Source organism: Zerene cesonia, chromosome 11 (genome assembly GCF_012273895.1).
Source record: "Zerene cesonia ecotype Mississippi chromosome 11, Zerene_cesonia_1.1, whole genome shotgun sequence".
NCBI classification, from domain to species: Eukaryota; Metazoa; Arthropoda; class Insecta; order Lepidoptera; family Pieridae; genus Zerene; species Zerene cesonia.
In genome coordinates, this window is record NC_052112.1 from 6,450,943 (window position 1) to 6,474,571 (window position 23,629).

A 23,629-nucleotide genomic window follows, 5' to 3' on the forward strand; every position below is an offset into this window, starting at 1 on the left:
TACAGCGACATCTTGTATCAAGTAGAATTTTTAGAGGTCGCGTCGTCATGAACGAATATATTTTTTTGTATGGTCTGTGACGTAGGTATTAGAGATAAAGAAAATATTTAATTACTGGTCGGTTAATCTCTTAAGTTTATTATTATGCTACTACATATTATAATCAATTTATTATAAGGATTTTAATTTATTTTATGTGACTCTTTTTCATACCAATAAGCGAATATATTCCAATTTACTTAAAATTTGTTTTCGTGTCATCTTTAGTACAGGAATTGTACTGTGTAGTGTAAGGAACAGCAATTTTTTTTATAAAATATACACTTCAATTATTATACAATTTTGTTGTTTATAATTATTACAGCTAAAATATAAAGGTAAAAAATAAATGATTATCTAGTATAAATTTTTATTTACTAAATTAAACATAATATTTTAATGTGCATACAGCTAAACTGTACAGAGATTTTTGATTTTGATATTCTTAAATCATAGATACTGTATATTTGTATACAATATTATTAAAATACATAGGCTTAGAATAGAAAAATATTCTTACTTAGACCAAAATTTAACATTGATGTAGTTATAGCACACATTCGGAAATTACTATTTCTTGATTGATACAAGCGTCAAACCTGTTTAACTTAAAAATAAAAAAATATGATTGACATGATGTCGATATTCTGAGGTAAGATTAACATGAAAAGAAACTTAATATAATAACAATACATCCTATTACAGTTTCACAGAAAATAACATAATTTACCATCTATTTCATTAAACTACAAAAACTATGAAATATATTTAATCATCTCCGAGATCACATCTTGTTGGAACTGCCTTATCCTTCTTAGTGGGAGAATCTCTTGCATCTGTTGAATAAACAATAATCATATATAAATAATTATCATTCAGAATTTTCATTTAATATGAAAGAAAACGTCTTGCAAAAAACTGACCTTTATTGCCTGCGGTTGCTGTTGGCAATTTTATACCTTGCTTTAAAACCATTGTGCCATCCTGTAATTAATTATGATAAAATATAAAAATAATGAAAATTGCTTAATTATATATAAAAACATATCAAGTCAATTTATGTTTATTTCCTTTTGGCGTTGTGTTACGTGATTAAATCACTCGTTCTAGAAAATAATATTATGCATGTTTTCTTAATGACATATCAGATTTTTATCTTCACTGAAAAAAATGGTTCTAACTAGTGGTTGAAATTCGACCATAACCATGAACAATAACAAAGGGGTATGTTGCGTGTGTGTGTGTGTCAAACGCATGGAAGAGGTTGTAACTTGTAAGTAAATTTTACTTTTAATTATAAAAATAAGGAAAATATAATAGACTACCTTCATTTCAACTAGTCCTTTTTTAGCCATAGCTTCTACTTCGGCTTTCGTCATAACAATTTTTTGCACCTTCACAACTTTTTTGCCAATCTGCATTTCACACAATTCACCTTGACCCATTGCTGTAGAATAAAAATCACACATTTTATTAAATAACCAGTACAGTACGTACTTAACAAGTAACGGAGGAATTCAATACAAACATGTTGATCATAGCTCATGAATTGAGTGATAAAAACTATTTGGTTACAAAAAAAAACATTACACTTACGACGTGCGTTCATTGGCAATGGCAATGGTTTAATTCCAGGCGGCAAGGCTTTAATTGGTACCTGTAAAATTTTTAACATATAATTTCGTATACATTTCTTAATTATTACACAAATAAAACATTCAATCAATAACTCTTGGATAATGTGAAGAATACACATTAAATATGTACAACTATTAATAAATTATTTGATTTTTGTACCTTTTTCAGTGTCTGTCCTGTAGGAGAGAGAATTATATTATTTGATTGCAACTTTTGTTCAGGTGACGCTTGTTCGGCCCCAGTTGTATTCTGTAAAAATATGAATGTAAAATTAAAGAGTTTTCATAATTTATGTCATAGCGTTCTGAGCTGGTGGTTCGTCTGGTGGTAAGTGATCACCACCGCCCATAAACACTCCAAGAGGTAGTGCCTTTGCGAATATGTGTTTTAAGGATAAGGTAAGGATTGACGACAGAAAAAAAGCAATGGACTGTAAAGGGCGAAGAAAAGGAAACGGATCTCCGGCTTCCCTATTCACTGCACGAAACACAGTAGCGTGCTACTATTTCACGCCTAATTTTTCCGTGTGGGCGTGGTACTTTCCCAGAGCTGGCCCAATTTAGCACAGATTACAATTTTTTATGAAAAATATTATTTACCAAAGACATTGTTTCAGGAATTGCGGATTTATCCAGTTTCACTTCTTCACTTGGTTTATTTTCTTGCGTTTTTTGCGGAGTATTATTATCGTTCACTGTATTTTCATCTTTCTTTATTTTTTCTGGACTGAAACAATAAAAAAAGATAAGACGTTTTATTTTTTTATTTTTTTTCAATACTATTATGTTGATATTATGATACTTTGATCTCATATATTATGCTTTATGATTAAGTATTTCACCTGACCTGACCAGAACTAATATAAAAAAATGTTATTAAGAGCCAGTTGTTCATTTTGACAGTTATTTGTATCTATTACTATTATATAACTATTAAGCTCACAAACTACTCGACTATCATCTCCAGCATTACAGTAGCATTTTTAGTTTAACAGCCTTATAACGTTTTAAATATTTTTTTTGTCTCGAAAGCCAGTAAAAGCGGCTAATACGTACACTTCTTTTGGTGTGTCTTTGCGTGGGCGTCCTCTTTTCCTCGGAGTGGGCGTGACCTGGTGGGGGGTCGGTGTTGTTGCCGCGACCGCGGTCGGCGTGGTTTGCTTCGATGTCGACTTCACACTAATTCTTCGTTTTTGACGCGGCTAGAATATTTATTAATTGATATTTTTAGACGCTTTTATACTATTTTCAATCAAATCATTAACATGGCGTAGTGAATGTATTTGTACTTATTTGACCATATTGAAATCGGATTATTGTTACACAGTACTATCATTTACCTCCGGACTGGCTTCCATATACTCCTCATCATCCACATCAGAGTCCTCATCTTCATCTGAGTTGCCTTGCGAGCGGTCGCGTATCATTTTCGCGTAGTCCTTGATTTTGGACGGACGTGTCGAACGGCGGATGCCTTCGTCGCTGTTGGACTTGTCGTTTGTCCCGTTTTTAATAACGCTCTGGAAATAAGGAATTTCTTTATTTTCATTTCATTTTATTTATGGATTGGAATTCGTGGTTCGATTAATATATAAAGAAATTGTTCCAATATTACACAATATACAAACATTAATACGTGGCATGATATTATAAATATAAGACCTAATAAATACAAAATTTCAGAACTTACTTTAGGCGTTTCCTTGGGCTCCTTTTCTTTTTCATCTTCTTTTTTATTTCCATTGTTTTTCATTTCCTTCGCGTCTTTAGGCTCTTTATTTTCCTTGGTTACGCGTTTTTCTGATTGCTTTTTGTCAACAGCTGGTGATTTACTTTGCAACTGCGACTTTTTATCATCGTTAGATCTGTGTCAGATTTAAATCGATTATTTCTAAAGAACAATAAGTGTTACAAAAACGTGTTTACTATATATATTTACGTGTCATATAGGACATATGACTATGCTACAATAATTTTTCTATAACTTTCTTTATGTACATGAAACAAATTATCAAAATTCTTACCTCAATTTAGGCGTAGATGTAATAATTTGCGGACGTCTACCTTTTGGTGTATCACCAACTTTTACTGTTGCAGTCTTTGTCATGTCTGAACGTGAATTTGTCTGAAATAGAGATATTTTTATTGACACCCAATACTTTTTGACAGTTGTTAAATTCGCTATGTATATACAAACATATTTTACCCTTTTCAGATCTTGCAATTCCTTTTCTAAAAGCCTCAGCGATTTATCACTGAAGCCGGCGCTATTGCTGCTTTCCACCTTGTTGATTTTTTCTTTCTTGGCTTCTAAAAATACATCAAATTAAGGTTTCTTGGAAACCATGGGATTTTTCAATTTTATCCAATGAATTGTGCTTAAAAATTACATATTTATTATACAACATAGTTGAGAAAACTCACGTGTTTCAGCTGGAGGTTCAGCTGCCTTGCGCTTTGTTTCCTCTGCTTTCCGCACCGTTACTACAGCCTGCAATTAAGTATTTATTGTTTGAAATATTATCTGCTTGTTTAAAAGTGAACTACCATATCCTCTTGTAAAGAAAAGATACTTGAAATAGGAAAATGATACGAAAGTGTTATAGGAATGTGAATGAAGCATCTTTCAACTGAAAATGCGTCACAGCATAACTCTGCTTTAAAATATATAGTGTAAAGAATGAACTTATCAAATGGAAAAATTTACCTGATTATTGGTTTTAGTAATAACCGAAGCTTTAGTGCTCTTCGGTTGATTTGCGGCCACAGTTCGCGTTGGCAGGGCCGCATTTTGTATCGGTATTATAGGTGTCGGCACCAAAGTCTTTGCCTCAACCTGAGTCGATATAGCTGTAGCTTGCGGCTGAATCTGTTTTGGCTTCTGCACTTTTTCCACACTTGTTATTTCTTTTGTGTTTGTAAGTGTTACTACCGGTGAAGGTTCACGGGCTGGCGTTGCGAGGATCGAGCTTTCCGTTTCGCTTTCTAAAACAATTGCTCTGGTTACTATAATAGAGAATAATTATATCTAAAATCTACAAAGCAAATTTTGGTCTATGTATGGTAATATGGTCTTAAAAGTATTTTTCTATTATGGCTTTATTTAAGTCATTTTCTAACAAGAGTCAGCACATTTTTAAGTATTATAAAGAATAAAATACCTTCAGAATTAGTATTATCTCCCTTATATTCACATTCCTCCTGAGCTTCTTGATTAATCTGAGAAATAACGAATATTTAATGTTATATGGATTGTACCTACATAACAAAATACATATTTGAAATAAAATGAATTTCATTTTGTCTTACCATAAAATTATCTGCTTTCTTTATTTCAATGACCATGTGATCACCTTCGTCCTTAACTGGAAATATTTTTTTATTTTAATCAATATCAGCTTGAGCATTTTTACACATTTTATAGAATCTTAATGAATATATAAAAGAAAGAGATTTTTTTTTAAATACAAAATATCTGATAATGTCAATCAATACATTTTTAGTAAGTTTGTATAATAAACTTATTACAAAATTAGATAGGACAAAAATTTCGTAACTTGATTAAGTATTAATATTACAAGGTATTAGCCTGGCATTCAGTTGATAATTAGTTGACATAACAAAATGTTGAGAATTTAACTAGATTTTAAGGAAGGAAACACTTATAGTACATTTAATGTTCTAACCTTGAATTGCATTATCATCTTCATCATCATCGCCCTCCAATCCCATTGATGAATCCTCTTCGCCTAATTCCTATTAAAATTAAAAACATGTTGGTTATGAACTGTCATTTTGTTTCATCCTTGTAAAATATATAGCAAGTACAAAAAGTTTCGTTTTACAATTTACGATTATTATTGATATTGTCTTTAGAAATATTACACTGAAGGCAAGGATAAACAGAATAAGATAGTAACTGTTGTAATTTCGAAAAAGCCTGGTCGTACATCAATATTGGTAAAATTACCAGTACAATAATAAAGAAAATGTAATAAATAATTTAATTAATAAGTAGTAGTATAATTTTATTTATAAGTTTATAAACATATATGAAGTAAGTTAAGTAGAAGGACTGGTTCACTAGCCTGAAATAGTAAAAAAAACTACTCACATTTTGAATCTCCTCTTCGTGGGCGAGCATCAAATGGTTCTCGTACTTGTCTTTGGTAGTAAAGATGAGTTCACAAAAGTCGCACATGAACTCCAGACCTGGTGAATAAATACAAACAATAAAGGATTATTATGTGAAGGCCGAACAGAATTCGTTAAGTAACAATGAAATGTGTAATACTTTGAACGTGAAGACCTTACCTATGTAGAATTAATACATCTACATAACACATTAAATCGTAAGCAAACCTATAAACCGTTTCGTATCTGCGTACATTGCAGCAGCAGTCAAAATTTTCGAACGTCTCACACAATGGGCAGGTAACAATATAGGTGATTGCATTGTGAATGTTTCTTTAGATTTTATAAACCTTTAGCATCAAATCAACCGCTTCAACCACATTTAAGAGATCATGCCACAATATACTAATTCGATTATACTTCGATTAGAGTTATCATTTGAAAAAAAAAGGCAAGAATTTGAAAGTTTTTTTAGGATTATAAATGTCATGATCTGTATAAAACGTGGCACACAACATAGCAATTTAAAAAAACTTAAGCCTTAAGCGAGTGAATAAGAAGCACTGCCTCTTAACACTAACAGTTAAAATCCAAATGAACAAACCATTAACATGAGACTTGATATGCGCAGTGACGCTATCGACGTTATCAAACTTCTCCTCGCACAGTGGGCAGGTGAGGTTCTGTGTGGCGTGTATAGCGGAATGGTATATAAGGTCGTCTTGTGTGCTGAACGTTTCCTCACACTGCTCGCAACGGTACATGTCCTCCTGTTCCTGGTTACGCGATAAACGCATGTTGTCTCGGTGCTTAATGCGGAGGTGTCTGGAATAAGCAGTTTAGTAATTATTGGGTTGTTTAGTGCTTGAGCTTAGAAAATGAATAGCCATAATTAGATCAAGACTTTTTTAGAAAATTATCAGAATCTGGCTGTTCAATATAGGTTGCAACTATAAAACCTAGCACAGGTTTCTAACATGCATCAATTAATAACTTAAACACTTATATTTGAGTTGTTTAAGATCCGTTAGTCAGCACAGGACAGATCTTAAACAATATCAACATACATGTTAAATTTGTTTTTAAATGTTACAAAAAATATTAAATAGAATTTATATTACCAAATCAACTTACACTAATTCTTACATCTATGCATTTATTCTAGTATAGTATTATTTCTATATCTGTGGTATTAATATTGTGTAGGAATTATTATTATTTATTTTTTTTACAAAAGCTTAACTAAAATACCTTGTGTAGTGTTGCGACTTTAGGAAACTCTTATCGCAATATTTGCAGGGGTACGGCCGTTCGCCCGCGTGCGTGCGCACGTGTCGCGCCAACTTCGGTATTGAACCAAACCCTGGTAACAATCATTACTTGTTAAAGACAACATAGCTAGAATATCACAAATCTAAAACTACTTAAAACTAACTAATCTAACGTCACATTCACATTTACAGAGATGGTGCCCTAATAAAAATCACGTTTTTGTACAATTATTTCTACCAAGTCCTGTACCTGTAAATATGAATGCTTCGCTAATAATATTAATATGTATGTTCATAGCTTTTAATAGATAAATGAAATCTCACGCTCAGGACAATATTCACACTTGAATTCAGCAACCTTATTGTGGACCGTATCTTTGTGTCTTTGGAGACCAGATTTAATATTGAACCTGTAATATAAAATAGCATGTTGTCATTATTACTTAAAACTATTTCAGTTATAAATATAACATTTTTAAAATTCTCCATGAATAATTTAATATTTTAACCATAAGTTTCTAACCATACAATTATTTCCACATTATTTAGCTTATTGCTGCATTACTTTTCATGGTGTACTTTTACCCCCCCAACATTTTTAGTATTTGGTCTAGTCTTTGCATTAGAAATTAATGAAATCATCATCCATTACTTCAGCTATTAAATAATTGCAAAGTTAATATAACTTACGCCTTATCACATATATCACATGCATAACTACGATTGTTAGGCCGGTTGTGTCTCTGTTGATGTGCTGTCAATTCCTCATAGGAAAGGAAAGTCGCCGGGCAGCTGGGGCAACTTTGCTGCAGTAAATCTGAATGCATTATCTGCAAAATTGTAACAGTATATGTTCATAGTTTGTTTGATTTCTTAATAATTATTATGATACGAAAAAGTCTAATGTTTGAGCATTAAAAGCTTCAATGACCCTATGGTCATTGAATTTTATATACAAATCTCTCCATACATCTATATGTATGGAGAGATTTGTATATAAAATGCTTTACCTAAATATGATATTTACCTTTTCATGTCTTTTTAGAATAATTAGTCGCTTAAATTTCTTATCACATGCAACACACTGGAATGGCATTTCATCAGAGTGACGCAGCTGGTGTACCATCAGATCATACTTTGTAAAAAATTTGCTGCAAATAAAGAGAAGAGATTAATAAATAATTTTAAAACGATTGTGTTTAACAAAAAAACCAAAACACCTCAAACTATCAGAACTCGACCAAATTAAGGCACAAGCTTTCAAATAAAATAATAATCAAATGAATCGAATTTATAACACCCTTTCTTTTTTGAAGGTTCATACAACCTTATTAAATTATTTTAATCATTAAGTAACCTATCAAATAATTTCTTAATTGAATAACTGCATAATTAATAACAAGGTACCTATGTGTAAAAGGTGTCAATAGTATCATATAAAACGTGGTATAATTTCATGTGAATTAATTTAATTTAAATTTATAATAAACTTTTACAGCAGTTTCAGATTAGTTAAAATTAGAATAATGGGCTGATATTTTTACCACTAACATTTGTTTTTAGGAGATGGAAGTATTATCAACATTTGACAATAGGAAAAGTTATTTTAAAATGTCTATCAAATAGTTGGATACAATATTCTTCAGTTAATGTAGTGTAGTGCACAACATACCTATTTTAATCTAACCTACCTGTTATAATGTAAGCGGCATCGGGACAACTACCTTATAAATATAGCATAGGCAAAATTACAACTTACGCATCACATTGGTTGCACTGAATATTCCTGGCTCTGTGCTTTTGCCGTTTGTGTAACTGCAGCATCTGTTGTAATGGGTAGGTCCGATCACACTCATCACACGGCCAACAACCCTTGTCCAATTCCTCTACTCTTGCTTTTGGAAACCTGTCTATGGTATCTGAACCAAGGAAAATGTACCTCTCGCATGTTAAAACATACAATTGAACAGAAAGTATAATAATCGGCTGACTGGAAATGCTTTTTAAAAGAACAAAATGTTACTTATTTCTTTTGTTTGAATATACTTCTTACCTCCAGTCTGAAATGTCAACCTAATTTAAATAATAAATGAAGTGAAATTTGATTGTGTTGCAAGATGCTTCAAATGCTATACCAGGATAAAAAATAAAGGTGCTTGTTATAAAGATACAAAATTTGAAACTTACTTTTTTTTAATAAAAATTTCACTTCTTTACTCAAAAAAAAACGTTTAAAAATACTTTTTTTTAACAGTGTCATGAGTACCTAACATTCTATTTATTGCACACATACTTATATATCTTCCGGCATAATTACTAAAAAACAAATACAATAAAACAAACCATAACATGCATAAAATAAAACAATAAGCTTATAACTAAAAATCTAAATTATTATATAAAAAGCTATGAACACACATATACTATGAATTTATGTAAGAACTAGTGGAAGCAATATAGAAATAATAAATCTGTGCTTTTAATAGGCGTTCACATGATTTCAAAACCCATTTCAATTTTGGTAAAATCACACAAATTTATGCATCATTTGTATATCACTTCATTTATACATTATTGTTACAAAAAAGGAATAAGGTGCAAGTTTAATATAGCATAAATTACCTTTTTGAGATATTTTCTTTTCTTGTTGCTCGTTGCTGGTTATTACTTTAATTTGTGTTGTTTTTTCCTCATCATTACCATCACCTATCTGTAAAATACACATTTTTAATACTCTAATTACTTACTATTACCTTAGTATTTTACAGTTCACTCTGCATTGAATCTGAGTAAATATGTTTTTCACAGTGGGCAACTGAGCTGGTGGTTCGCCTGGTGGTAAGCGATCACCACCACCCATCCACAATCGCAGAAGTAGTGCCTCTGCAGATGCGCTGTCTGCTATTAAGAGGTAAGAATAAAGGTAAGGATTGACAACTGGAAATAAGGAATGGACTGGAACAGGTGAGGAAAAGAAATGGGCCTCCGGCTCCCCCACTCACCATAGGAAACACAGTGGCATGCCACTATATCAAACCGTTTTATGTGGGGGTGTGGTACTTCCCCAGTGCAAGCTGGCCCAATTCGTGCCAGAAAAGTTAAGGAACATTATAAAGTTTTTGGATCTATTGTACATATTGTAAATGTATGTTTGGGTCTATACTATCTCATTAAGAAAATGAACTAATTTACTACTATATTCCTTTCAATTTGATATTAAAGCTGGCACATCTCAGGTGGGCCTAGAAGAAATGATATAGAAGGTTAAAATTGATAAAATACCTTAATGTTGTAAATGTTGGCATCTTCATCCTCTGTATCAGAAGTATCTTGTGACGAAACTTGTACAGTAGCACCACTCTCCACAACCGTTTTAACTATAGATTGTTTCTTTTGATTGTTATACAGCTACAATTAAAATTGGAGAATTTATTTAACATTAATATTTTAATTATTATGTTTTGCTTCTTTGTGATATTTGTGTAATTGTGATAATTACTACAAACATTGATTTATTTAAATTTACAATTCCTTAATATAATAATATAAATTGCAAATAATTTTTCTTAATGGTCCCATACTTCATGAGATTAGTTAAGACGATCAACTCTCCAACTTTATTTTAATAATATAGAGAGATTGACATAACAAAAAAAAAATGTGAAACTTGAAAAATGTACACAGGTATAGCAACGGCCAACAGAGTTATTAATAAAAATAGGAAATATTTTTATAATTATAGGAAAAATGGCTTGTGTATGTTGACAGTTCTTACAAAGTTAACATAATATTCAATTTACACAATTAATAAAAGGTGGTGGTTATAATATGCAAGAAAATGATTCAATTTCAATTCAATTTTGTTTTAAGAAAATGTTCTGGCATTGGTAAGCTTTTATATATAAACATACTCATATTAACTGTCCTGGTTTATGGAGCATCGCTGTAGTGTTACAGTTTGTTTCTTTATAGAAAACTTGTTGTATAAATAAAGCAAAGGATAATTTTTCAAATAATTCTCATACTTACTTTAGATAGATCTCTAGGCCATGACAAAGCTTGAAATGATGTACCATTTTGAATATATTTAAGAATAACTTCATCCGCTTGTCGACAGACCTTTTTAAATTCATAGAATATGTTCATAAAGAATTTGCAACGCTCACATATGTATGCAGGCATCTTGTCTGAAGGAAATACCTAAAAAATATATATATTTTTGATTTATTATGTACATTAGGATTACTAAAATTTTAGTTTGTATATCATTTTAAACACTAGGTGGCGCTCTAAAATAAGGTCATGTAATTGACATTTGATGTTGTTTAAATATCATCGCAATTTGTCCTTTTTCTAATGGATATGTGTAAACAAAGAGTGCTCAAACCAGCATAAAACATTTTTTTGCAAGTTTAATTGTGATGCATCACAATACTCTCCATAATGTATATTTTACACTGTGAGCGTGATAAAGGGTAGGTGGCGTCCATTGTACGTACTATTTTCTCTTTTTGTTACATTAAATTTTATAAAACTGAAGTAAATACATACCTCTAAAGAAAGGCACGATAATATTTTAAATTTTATATTAGCAGAATCCCTCGGTGATTGATTTTTCTCATACAAGTTCAATAACGGCGTTGTTTGAGATAAACAAAACCGACACATCTGGGACCCACATAAAGTCTCTTTTCTTTTCTCCATTTTATACAATTTTATTTTTCACACTAATATCACTTTAAATCCTTTTTTTCTACATAACCTCTAATATTTTACACAACTAAATTACACTCACTAAACGACAATCGTCAATATACACTAGCGCTCCTTAATTTTGTGTTTCGTCGGCATACTGACGCTAGTTTCTAGCGCCCCTAGCGCCCAGTAGTATGAAATACAAACGTGCCAACACCACCGTTGCTCACCAGCGCCAATAATTTTAGCTGCTTGCTGAAAGATGTCGCTAATCTATATGTGCTATAAGTTGTAACTTTATTTTGAACAAATGAAGTGTTAGAAAAATATTTATCCGTATGGTAGGTATGCGTAATTTTGCGAAAAAAGTTGAAAATATTTATATTATAAATTATTAAGTGATTATGATTGTAATTTTGCCTCATCATGTTATTTATATACGAATTTAATAAAATCACATCCCATATTATTCTGTTCCACAGTCCACTGCGGAATAATATAAACGGTGTGCTCAACAATAGAGATTAGGGGCTATATAGTACCTACCGTACTAGGTGTGTGGAACCTCTTTAGAGTGTGCTACTTTTACAGAAATAGGGTAGTATATCTATGGTACTCCGTACACTCGTTATTCTTAAATTTGAAAATTGAAACCTAAATTGGCAACTCTAACACCAAAGTAATCTATCTCATACTCTTTGGTACGTATTTCGCCTTAGATATGACCGGTTATGACATCATAGTTCACGTTCGTTCCTGTCGTGTTTTCATACATTTGAATTTCTCAGACATTTTTTGTACTTTTAAAACTTTATTTCTCCTTGAAATTAAAATAAAATAGAAATATATTTACTTGCTGGAAGCTTGATTAAGAAGTAATCAAGTAAATTAGAAAAAAAAAGGAGACCCTTATTTAAATTGCATGCATATTTCCTATTGCCTTATTTAAACTAAAATTTGTTTGTCAACTATGTGAATTACGATTAAAGAGATACAGTATTTTTAGTGATAAGGCATGTTTATTACATTCAGGTGGTTTATTATTAAAATCAGAGAATTGTGTAACATTTCACTGCGACTCATAGATAATACACTTATATTATATTGCGTCTTATATATGGTGTTTTTTTAGTACTTCCATTACCATACCATGTGTGCCAAAACTCAAATCGAGCGGACATGTGGGATAAACAGTAGGTGGTAAGTACTCTCAGTAATTATTAAAAACATTTTTTTAAATGCTAATAAATAGCTATTGTAATAATCCTTAATAAGATATTTATTAAATACGTGATGCCAAACAGCCAACAGATTTATTTTTCAAACACACTAATTGAGCGATTAAGTACCTTTATCGCATAATAACTGATAAGATATGATTACGAATAAGGATGATCTGAAAAACATTTGATTGAATTTATTATTGTTGTATACACACATGGTGCTATTTTCTTAAGAGTGACAAAAATAACGAGTAGCTAAGATAAGAACTATGTAATATAATTATGGAAACTGCTTCCGAAAGTGCAGTGGTCCTCCGAAGTAATTCAAGAAGTATAAGAAGGTATGTTAATGGTGATAAGAATATATAATAAATAAATTTTTACAATGTATCATTATGTATATAAAATTAAAAGGTTTTTGAGAAAACGTACAGAGCAAGATATATATATTTTTATTTATAACATTGCGTTGTGTCCGACATACTACTAAAATTTCCTGTTATTGATAGGTTATAAATAGCGCGAAAATTTAAATTGTTATTTTTAATAGTAAGCGAAAGAATGAAAGAAATGATAGGTTTTTGTGTATAAAAAAAAAGTTGTACCTAGCTACCTATTTATATAAAATTGGTGTGCACTTAATTCAAATATTCTTTTGTTTGTTCGTTTCTGTTTACATATTATTTCTTTCGACATTTTGCTCTATTCTTTTAGAGGGTGTATCCTCATCTGTAATTCCTTATCCAGTAGGTGATTGTTTTTGGTGCTTTTATTTATATTTAATTATTTAACAGATGGCGCCCCAGTTCCCTTATGAATTTAGTGACAAAAAACAACAGAAATGATTCAGTTTTGCAATCTTTAAGTACTGATAAGGAAAAGGTAAACACAAGTTTTTCTATTTTGCCTATGATTTAAACCGACTACATGACGTGAGACCATTTCGTATAATATAGTTATTCCAAATCGATAATGTTTATTGCTATCATTGATACTATGAAACCAATTTTTATTTAATAAGTATTTTACTCATTTTAGTTCGGTAAAAAATATTTAAGATCTAGATCTCTAAATAACAATTGGAGCACTGTCGTCACAATCGTCTTGATCGAGGCCAAAAATATTTCCACATTAATCGATGATGGAACACCTCGTAGTCTTTATTGTAAATTAAGGTAAATATCTGTTAAATTCATATGAACAATTATTTCAAACGTAATATTAATTTATAATCGGTGATTTTGTTTTATCTTTGTATTGAAAAGGAAAATATTATTTATTTTATTACGGTCAACATATTTATTTTTTAAGGTGGAGATTGCTCGTTTATACTCTTATTTGAGACGTCGTTGTCATAATAAAATAACTGATTTTCGGATCGAAATATATACTGTACTGGTTTTTCTAACTACTCAAAACATGGCAAATAATAATTACATACATTATATTGAAATACGCCTTGGCCTTAAATTCGTCTTGATTAGATTATTATAAGTCATTAATTAAATAAATTATTGATACAGGATTGATTAAATTATTACCTATCTATACTTACGAGCTATGGGCTTACTGGCTACAGCTGAAATAGCTGTTTAGCTTTATCAGGACAGAATAGGTGGAAGGTTTTATAATACGAATAAAGATGCTATTCCCGGAACATCTAAATTATGACAGAGCGCTTTTGTCTTGTAAGATGTTTTAACATAACATGAACTAAAAAAATCAAACGTCAGAAAAATTTATTGAGATTGGCCGTTTCTCTTTATGGTTCTTTGCTTTTGTTACTAAATATAAAGTAATTTACGTATATGTATATATTTTTATACAGATTGGGCTTAGAGTCATATAAATCGAAAAGCTCTCCAAACATAGAGCATCCGGAATGGCGGGAAACTTTAAAAATGCATCTCTACCACGACCATTTACTACATATTTCGCTACAGGATCGCGGCAAACAGAAGAATTCTTTTGGCAGGTAGATATGGTGGTTTTTATGATTTATTATTGTTATAGGATTACCCCTTACAAGCGGGCCACGAATTTGCCGCACCTCTGTAAATGCTTGTGGGTTACATAGATTATTTACCATGAGACATACCACCAGTTGATCTCTAGTTTATAAAAAAAGTCTTCTCATCGACGAAGTTTGTTAGTAATGTTTTTTATACATTTATGATGGTAACCGATCACCAACGCTCATGAACCTTCGCATGTTACATTGAGCACGTTACAGGCGCGCGTTAATTTGTAGATACTAAATAATAGAAATAGTGCCAACTATCTTAAAAAGGGTAGATTTATTTCTTCTGTTTTTTTTTTGTTAAAATTTTTATCTCAAAAGCTTCTTAATTGATTTAAAAAAGATATCTTATCAATAGAAAGCGGGTAAAAGGTGAATGAAAGAGTTTGTATATCATTAAAACCTAAACTATTAATGTAATTGGTGTCAATGGAATACTTTAGACTTTAGCATACCCTGTATAGATTCATATTTTTATAATTCATAAATTCAATAATAGCGAATACATTACCTCTATTATAAACGAACAAATATGACCTTATCATGATCTGTGCTCCTAATTTTAAAATGTATTAATGCTCGTACCTAATGCTGCTAGTGGTACGATTATATAAAAGTAAATGAAACGAGTATCAAAATATACATATAAGAAGTTGTAAAAAAAAATTAAACCTACTTACCTATTACACAACAACATACAAATGCAACATATGAGCTATAATTTTGATTTGAAGAATTGAATTTAAATTTGTATCAAAGCACGCGCGAATGAAGTCGCAGATACAGCTCGTTATATATTTTGATAAAAAAACATAAGTAAACAAAGATGACAAATTCACAACAATGTGTTGATATTAATATATTTTATGGCTTCTTCAATACTTACCAATAAATACATTGGTAGTTCAAAAATACATATCTTTATTGTAGTCATGATAACTACCCTTATCGTATGCCCAATGATATTGGTCATTTAATGTGTTCTATTGTTTCAAGTTTTTGAAATATTTTTAGTTGTGTACTAGATTTATCAAAATTCGAAAAGGAAACAACCCATGAACTGTGGATAGAGTTGGATGATGGGCCGGGCAAGGTTCACCTGTCTATAACGATGTGCACGGTTCGCTCTGTGGAAGGGCCTAGTGAATGTATGTGTAACTTCAACAGATATAAAGATAAATATGTGAGTTTTGTTTTGTGCTATTTCCATTATTTCGAACTTTTATTATTATGCTACTTCCTAGTTTCAAGTTAGTTAGAACTAGTATATATATATACAAATGTTTTAAATTATCGCTTAGTATTAGCAATGGTGTTTTAAATGTGATATAGGTGTTAAATTAAGACTGACTAAATATAAGTGATAATAAATTTCTCATAGCTCCTGTATTCTTTTTCTATATTCCTCCTTGATAAATGTAGATGTGAACTAAATATAAAGACTTTTGTAATGTAATCCTTTGATATGTTATTACTGTATATAAATTGAATATAAAATCTCTTAGAATTTCCTGATTATTTTAACGTTTCGTTTCTCGTTTTATACCTGCAATTCTAGCATAATGCCCAATAAAATTAAATAAAACTAATCTCTCCAAGTGCTTTGAAAAAGTTCGCGTTTTCGTGAATCACTTTTAACACCAACTTGTCTAGCATGGCTTCGGTTGTAAATTTTAAAAGTTTTTGCATGTACTTTATTACTAGCAGCGCCCCGCGGTTTCACCCGCGTAAGTCCGTATCCCGTAGGAATATCGGGATAAAAAGTCACCTATATGTTATTCCAGTTGTCTAGCTGTCTACATACCAAATTTCATTGCAATCGGTTCAGTAGTTTTTGCGTGAAAGAGTAACAAACACACGCGCAAACATCCTTACAAACTTTCGCATTTATAGTATTAGTAGGATTACCTGTGTAAATCTATTTGCCTTAATGTTGTTAAAACTGTTTACTGTTTCAGAAATTATCTAACATAGACACAGATTTGAATGAAATAGGGGTATTACATGTGAAACTGATCGGAGCAAGGGGATTGGGCTCCAAGCCTAGTGCTTATTGCACACTTCAGCTGGATAATCAAAAGGTGCAGACGCATAAAGCTGGTAATAATGTTGAAATTGTATGGAACAGATGTTATATGTTGTGAGTAATTTTTTATTTACGTCTCTTTAACTTTGTAGGCATGAGTCAAATAGAATTGCTAGTTTAAAAAATGAAATAAATTAAAAGGAACATATTTATGTATTGGAAATTGTGGTCTTGAAATATATTTATATTGATTTTTAATCACATTTCACATTTTGTTGGACAGATAGAAATAATTTTTATCTATTTTTTAATTATAAAAATGAAATAATAATCAGATAGTGAATCTTTAACCTAAACACAGATAATATAATACTATATTAGTACCTTAACCTTTGTATTTTAAATGTTGCCGAGAGCGACAACATATAATTACAGCGACAATATATCATTTAATTATGTATAGAAATATACAAATACTATACAATACTAGCTGCGCCCCGCGATTTCACCCGCGTATGTCCGTATCCTGTAGGAATATCGGGATAAAAAGTTATATATGTTAGCCTATATGTTATTCCGGTTATCCAGCTATCTACGTACCAAATTTTATTGCAATCGGTTCTGTAGTTTTTGCGTGAAAGAGCACCAAACACACACACGTCCCTACAAATTTTCGCATTTTTAATATTAGTAGGATTAATAGTATATATCTTAATTTGATACCAAGGTGAATTTCTTAAATGTTTATCATCTGAACCATGGCCTAATTAATACTCGTATAATATTCATTAGAATTTATATAAGAAGGATTTATTTTCGTATTGATTACATTCATGTTGCTATTGGATTTTTCCTATCATAATTAGTTTTAATTCATTATGAAATGATAAAGCCTTGATAGTTTATATCATAAAATAGATATCATTGTGATAACTCTTAAAAGATTTTAAATTTATCAGCAGTTGCATTAATAATGTCATAATAATATATTTAACGTAGTAGGTATGGTATCAAAAAAACATCTGTTTAAGGTTTAGAAATGATGGTAGAGTCATTGTGTTATAGTAGTAACTATAATTTTTTGGTATTTACGAAATTATTTCTTCGATTTGCATTGATTATAGTTGAAACAAATGAGATACCTATATCACCTTAAACTTTTTCGTCATTCACTCGTTCGTAACAATCAAACCAGACGTAAGGTTTGATTTTAGCTTATTAATAATTTCACTTAGTTGACCTTATGATTTAATGAACTTATGCTACTTTATACTGTATACTAGCGTCAGCCCGCGGCTCTGCCCGCGTGGAATTAGGATATTTACAAATGATTTAATGACTGTCTGTTTTGCAATTAACAATATAATTTAATCAGATAATATCCTGACTCTATACTAATTTTCAAAATCCGTTCAGAATTTTCCGTGTGATTGATGAATATTTGGATTTTTTAAAAGTCCAAGTATTCCACAGCACAAATACATTTTCCCAGCATATTGTAAGTCGCATACCCGCGTTACAGCAAAGTGCACGACGTAACATCGACACTCGACCTCAAAGTGTACGAGAGTTCCCTAGCGAATGCGCTCCTCAACGAGCCGCTGGGGAAGGTCTCGGTCCCTTTGTTGCGCGTCTCGAGCGGCGAGAGGCGCTGGTACGCGCTCAAGGACCGCAATAAGAGGAACAGCGCTAGAGGCCACTTCCCCCGGCTGCTGTTGCAAATGTCACTGGTCTTTCACCCAGTACGTATTTGGTGGACGTACTTAAACGTATCTATGTTTGTGTTTGTGTCCTAAATGACTAATTACGTATACTTAACTAAGGCGGCATGCTCTCTGGAATTGGGAGCGGGATTTGGGGAAAGCAGACACTTTAGGAAAGAAAACACGTTTTCTGTAAAAGTGTTGAGAAAATTTGTCTTTTGTACTTGATGCCCCAAATGCGGGATATGTGGGACGCATCCACGTTTTGCGGGGCTATTTTACATTTTTTACGGGACGGTTAGCCGCCTATACATATAACATGTTATCATTGATATAACTAATACGAAGTAAAGTGGTCGCACAACGGGGTCGAATCTCGCTACATGTTTTTGTTGTTTTGTAGTTTCTGAAATATTTTATACTTATATCAATCTCAATCTCTAACTTTTTTCCCTCCAAGAATTTGAGTTTTTGATTACTCTAATTAAGTAGATAATTTATGTTTCGTTTATAAGTCGACTTAAAGCTTGGGGTGAAGTATTTTTTTATTATATACCATGCATTTACAATTACACCAGGACTCTGCTTATAAACTTTTATACGTCGAAGCTATGTGTAATATTGAAGTATAAAAACTTAGTTAACGAATAGCACTTTTGATTTATTAAAGGTAAAAGCGACGATAAAACTGTTCCAACCCAAAGAGGAAAAACACATAAAGAAGGGTATAAAATTTGATATAGCACTTCTTTATAGCAACGTCGTGTTCGTGTCCAATGTATTCAACGCATTGAGCGATGTTAATGAATTTTATAAGTAAGTTATTCATATTATTGAATATTATCTTCTAATTATTATTGTGGTTGTATATTACTAGGTAAAAAAAATAGCAAATCGTTGGTCGTTTAATGCTAAGCGACTACTGTCCATATGTATGCTCGCCTGTAAAGAGTAAAGACACGGAAAGCACTGTCGAAGAGAGTAAAAGAATCGACTGGGAAGGGTGAGGAAAAGGACGAACCTATAGTTCCTCCAACGATAGGAAAAACAGTAGCATGCACTATGTTCACGTCTATTATTACCTACAATATTGAAATATCGTAGGTAATAATAGACGTCTTCTGCGACAATATGTTGCCATGTGTTACTATAACTGTGGTAGCTTTCTCGACTCCCACATGAATTATTAGTTACCCAGTAATAATAATAAACCAGACAGCTGGTTTATTATTATTAATGGGTTTTTTTAATAAAGGTTAAGAGATAAAGAGTTACATTAACGTAGAAAAATAGTATCTTCTTATAAACCGACATGTATAAATCATACCACAAAAAATATCAAATATCATACAGAAAAATGTGTGTTATTCGAATTGCTGAAAAATCGTGATAATTTTTAGGCGGGTGTTCGAGTGGGACGATCAAGAATTTTCGTTTTTCGTGCTATTGGGTTGGATTATGTTCTGCTATTACATACAAATTTGGCTTATACCACTTTTACTGTTGCTGCCATTCGCGTGGCACTGGCTTTGGAACCGACATCAAGGTTAGTTTGAAATTCAATAATATTGTTTTGAAACATGGACAAAAAAATAGCAAAACACAGCACACAGATAAAAAAAAATTAGCTTATTGTTCAAATGTAGCCTATTTATCATATCCTGCTATACTTCCTACTAATATTATAAATGCGAAAGTTTGTAAGGATGTGTGTGTGTTTGGTGCTCTTTCACGCAAAAACTACTTGAAATGATTGCAATGAAATTTGGTACGTAGGCAGCTGGACATCTGGAATAACATATAGGCAACTTTTTATCCCGATATTCCTACGGGATACAGACTTACGCGGGTGAAACCGCGGAGCGCAGCTAGTGTGTGGATGATCCTATTCTCCTATATTCCTATGAATCCTAATTTATTGTAATCATATTTTCAGAAAATGTGACTGCAGCCCGCGACAGCACATCAGACGAAAATGTCGATGTTAATAATAATGTTAAGGTACATATTTACCACAATCTTCGTTGATCTGATCTTTGCATAATAATACGGTATCTATAATTTATATTGCACTAGTCGCTCGTCCCGGCTCCGCCCGGATTTGATCCGGTTAAAAAAAATATGGCCTACCTATGTTAATTATGGATAATGTAGCTTTCTATTCGTGAAATCATTTTTAAATCGGTCCAGTAGGTTTTATGCCAAACATACATAATATATAAAATATGGATACAATAAAGAGGAAACATTTGTGCCCTCTTAATAAGATTACTTTAGAATATTTATTACTTCTGAATATATATTTTAATGTATGCACTTTCAGCTGTTTTACCTCCATGACCTTTCCCTGAAACAAAAATCTAACTGTCTGTGTCATTGCGTATTAACAATTACAATGCAATCACAATATTATAAATGCGAAAGTTTGTTAGTTTGTCCTTTAATCACACTGAAACTACAGAGAATTGAGAATTTTGATGAAATTTGGTATTCAGGCAGGGTAAGAGCTGACTTGGGCGTAGGATAGTTTTCCCGATTAAATACTCCCTTGATATAAAACAGGAATCTTGATATCCGGGCGGAGCCGGGACGAGCGTCTAGTATTTAATATAAATTTTTCACAATGCACAGGACGAAAGTGACAAAGGTCTCATGAGTCGTCTGAAGATCAACGATCTGCAACAGGTGAGCGTCACGGTCACCAGGGGCATTGAGATGATCGCATCTTACTCGGAGAGGGCTTATAAGTTAGTTTGCTAGGTTTTTTTTTTAATATTTTTTGCATATTTTTAGTTACATCATGAAAATGTGTACTACTAACTAACTACTAACATAAAACTGTACCAGTACAATAACTAACAACAACTACAAATTTCTTTACTAATTGTCACTAACTCTAGAAATCGTCGTTTAGGAATAATATTGCTTTTCGATGGTGTAGAATTTCTGAAATCGGTACCCTAGTGTATCAATGAATCATTACTTACATTGAAAAATACAAAAAAAAAAAACCATAAAATTTCAACCAAATCGGTTCAGCTGTGTTACCAAAGTTCAATCAACGGAAAGAACATTTGAAAAGTTATACGATAATAGTAAAGAACCTAATATGCAAACTGAATTATAACAATCACAACACAACAAGCTTTCACCCTCCGATTTGCATGCGTTTAATTCCTAGTTTAATAGATGTTATTATACATATAAACACACATCATCCGTTGTGTAGTTTTAAAGATCTAATCTATGTATGTATGTATATACATTCATACAGACAGACACGGGAAGCGACTTCGCTTTATACTATGTAGTGATAATCCTATTAATGCTGTAAAATTTTCATACATTTTCAGTTTAATTAGTTTCAAAGTGCCATTCATGAGTTATGTGGCTATGATTCTTCTTATCATCGCATCTATAGGACTGTATGTGATACCATTCAACTATATAATGATGTCATTTGGTAAGATTTATTTTAACATGTTTTTTATATAAACGCTTTTATTATATACAGCATAAGGGCGATGTATAGAAAACTTTAAGTGGGGGGATAAATTTTTGCTGCATATTTGTATTTGTGTCTCAAAGCTTTATCTGTCTTATTGCCATTGTAATATAGATTGCGTTATTGCTTAATTGTGCTATGTATGACGTAGAGTTATGTATACTCATTATACAACATTCGAAGTTCTTTTGTGTCCAATCATTAGGTTAGTAAGTTGTAAAGTCCTGGATTCGATGTCCAAAAGAGACACATAGGAAGTATTCAACTTCACTGCTCTTGTATATACAAAAGCTTCTGAACACAAAACAGAAAGATCTAACAGTAAATTTATTGTTACAGGTATATTTAAATTCACAAGGAAATACATAAACCCAAATCGAGTGTTAAATAACGATATATTAGACTTCTTCTCGAGAATACCTGACGACGCAATATTGGTATACGATACAATTACACTTTTAAATTATAAATAATTTTAAATTATTCAAAAATAATCACATATTACAGTAATAAACATAATAAATTTGATTCACAGAAAGATTGGAAGGAGTTACACGTACCGAAGCCTGACGAAGAGGTGAATACTAAGTATCTGGCAAGATCCGTCAGCACCTCAATTTGAGGCAAGGCACAGGCGCACTATGATATCCCATACATTTTATATAAATACAGTTATATTACCTACAATCACATTTTATTACATCTACAGTGACCATACACGTTGCGTCCTTAAATAATATTGAGCAATTGTTCACCACTAAATAGATAAATTCGTTATTTTAATATCACAGTAATACTTAAACGTACTTGTACAGGATTTGAACATCGATCGTACTACGAGCTTTACAAATAGCGGAAATTAATAGTATAATATAGCAGCGATTCACAGTTATTCTACGTTTCTTTTTATAGGCATGAATTCATCCGAGAAGACACAGTGTGTGTAAAGACATACTGAAACTTCATGAAACATTGATAATTTGACAAAAAAAATTAAAAGTATTATACGGAAATAACATCGACAGTCATTTTCACAAACACATTAATAGCTAGTTAAATAGACGAAAATTGCCTGATAGTGTCATTACTTTAATGCAATCATTAAATAGTAATAAAAGCAATAAACATTTACATTTTGATGATAATATTACGTTACGAGATGTTATCAAACATGCTAACGATCTCGGTCTAGCATTATATGACATTTTGTATGTACGTAATAACGTAACAGAAGATATAACAGTGATTTTAACAGTGAACATATTTATCACATCTAGCAGCGTGTATGGTTCACACAATCCGTCCAATTCCTCTATGGCACTACGAAATGTAGGAAGGGAATGAACTTCGTATAAATGCAGGCACAGATAATGCAC

The 23,629-nt window shown here is 31.6% G+C and overlaps 2 protein-coding genes across 4 annotated transcripts; one reads left to right on the forward strand and one right to left on the reverse strand.

Annotated features, from left to right (window-relative positions):
* Positions 1 to 397: 397 nt before the first annotated feature.
* LOC119830201 (RE1-silencing transcription factor-like) lies at positions 398 to 11,951 on the reverse strand. 3 transcript variants are annotated; one of them, XM_038353114.1, is made up of 27 exons: positions 11,633 to 11,951; positions 11,111 to 11,281; positions 10,364 to 10,489; positions 9,704 to 9,791; positions 8,841 to 9,000; positions 8,109 to 8,232; positions 7,772 to 7,911; positions 7,406 to 7,491; positions 7,062 to 7,173; positions 6,415 to 6,635; positions 5,791 to 5,888; positions 5,363 to 5,432; positions 4,986 to 5,041; positions 4,838 to 4,895; positions 4,384 to 4,661; positions 4,101 to 4,167; positions 3,883 to 3,983; positions 3,701 to 3,801; positions 3,367 to 3,541; positions 3,017 to 3,196; positions 2,733 to 2,878; positions 2,277 to 2,403; positions 1,837 to 1,926; positions 1,636 to 1,696; positions 1,365 to 1,486; positions 963 to 1,023; positions 398 to 875 (listed from the first exon to the last, which is right to left on the reverse strand). In XM_038353114.1, exons 1-27 carry the CDS (start codon positions 11,783 to 11,785, stop codon positions 808 to 810), a joined length of 3,240 nt encoding a protein of 1,079 aa, XP_038209042.1. In that variant the 5' UTR covers positions 11,786 to 11,951; the 3' UTR covers positions 398 to 807. The 3 variants fall into 3 exon arrangements, with proteins under 3 accessions (XP_038209042.1, XP_038209041.1, XP_038209043.1); XM_038353113.1 differs by having other exon boundaries at positions 3,883 to 3,986; XM_038353115.1 differs by lacking the exons at positions 7,406 to 7,491; positions 7,772 to 7,911; positions 8,109 to 8,232; positions 8,841 to 9,000 and having other exon boundaries at positions 3,883 to 3,986.
* A 956-nt stretch (positions 11,952 to 12,907) lies between these two features.
* Positions 12,908 to 23,626, forward strand: LOC119829875 (multiple C2 and transmembrane domain-containing protein-like). The gene is made up of 14 exons (XM_038352574.1): positions 12,908 to 12,976; positions 13,794 to 13,881; positions 14,038 to 14,174; positions 14,828 to 14,974; positions 16,034 to 16,202; positions 16,978 to 17,159; positions 18,568 to 18,787; positions 19,419 to 19,564; positions 20,149 to 20,294; positions 20,685 to 20,749; positions 21,380 to 21,495; positions 22,102 to 22,211; positions 22,593 to 22,690; positions 22,789 to 23,626. The coding sequence occupies exons 2-14, from the start codon at positions 13,813 to 13,815 to the stop codon at positions 22,873 to 22,875; spliced, it is 1,692 nt and encodes a 563-aa protein (XP_038208502.1). The 5' UTR covers positions 12,908 to 12,976; positions 13,794 to 13,812; the 3' UTR covers positions 22,876 to 23,626.
* Positions 23,627 to 23,629: the final 3 nt, after the last annotated feature.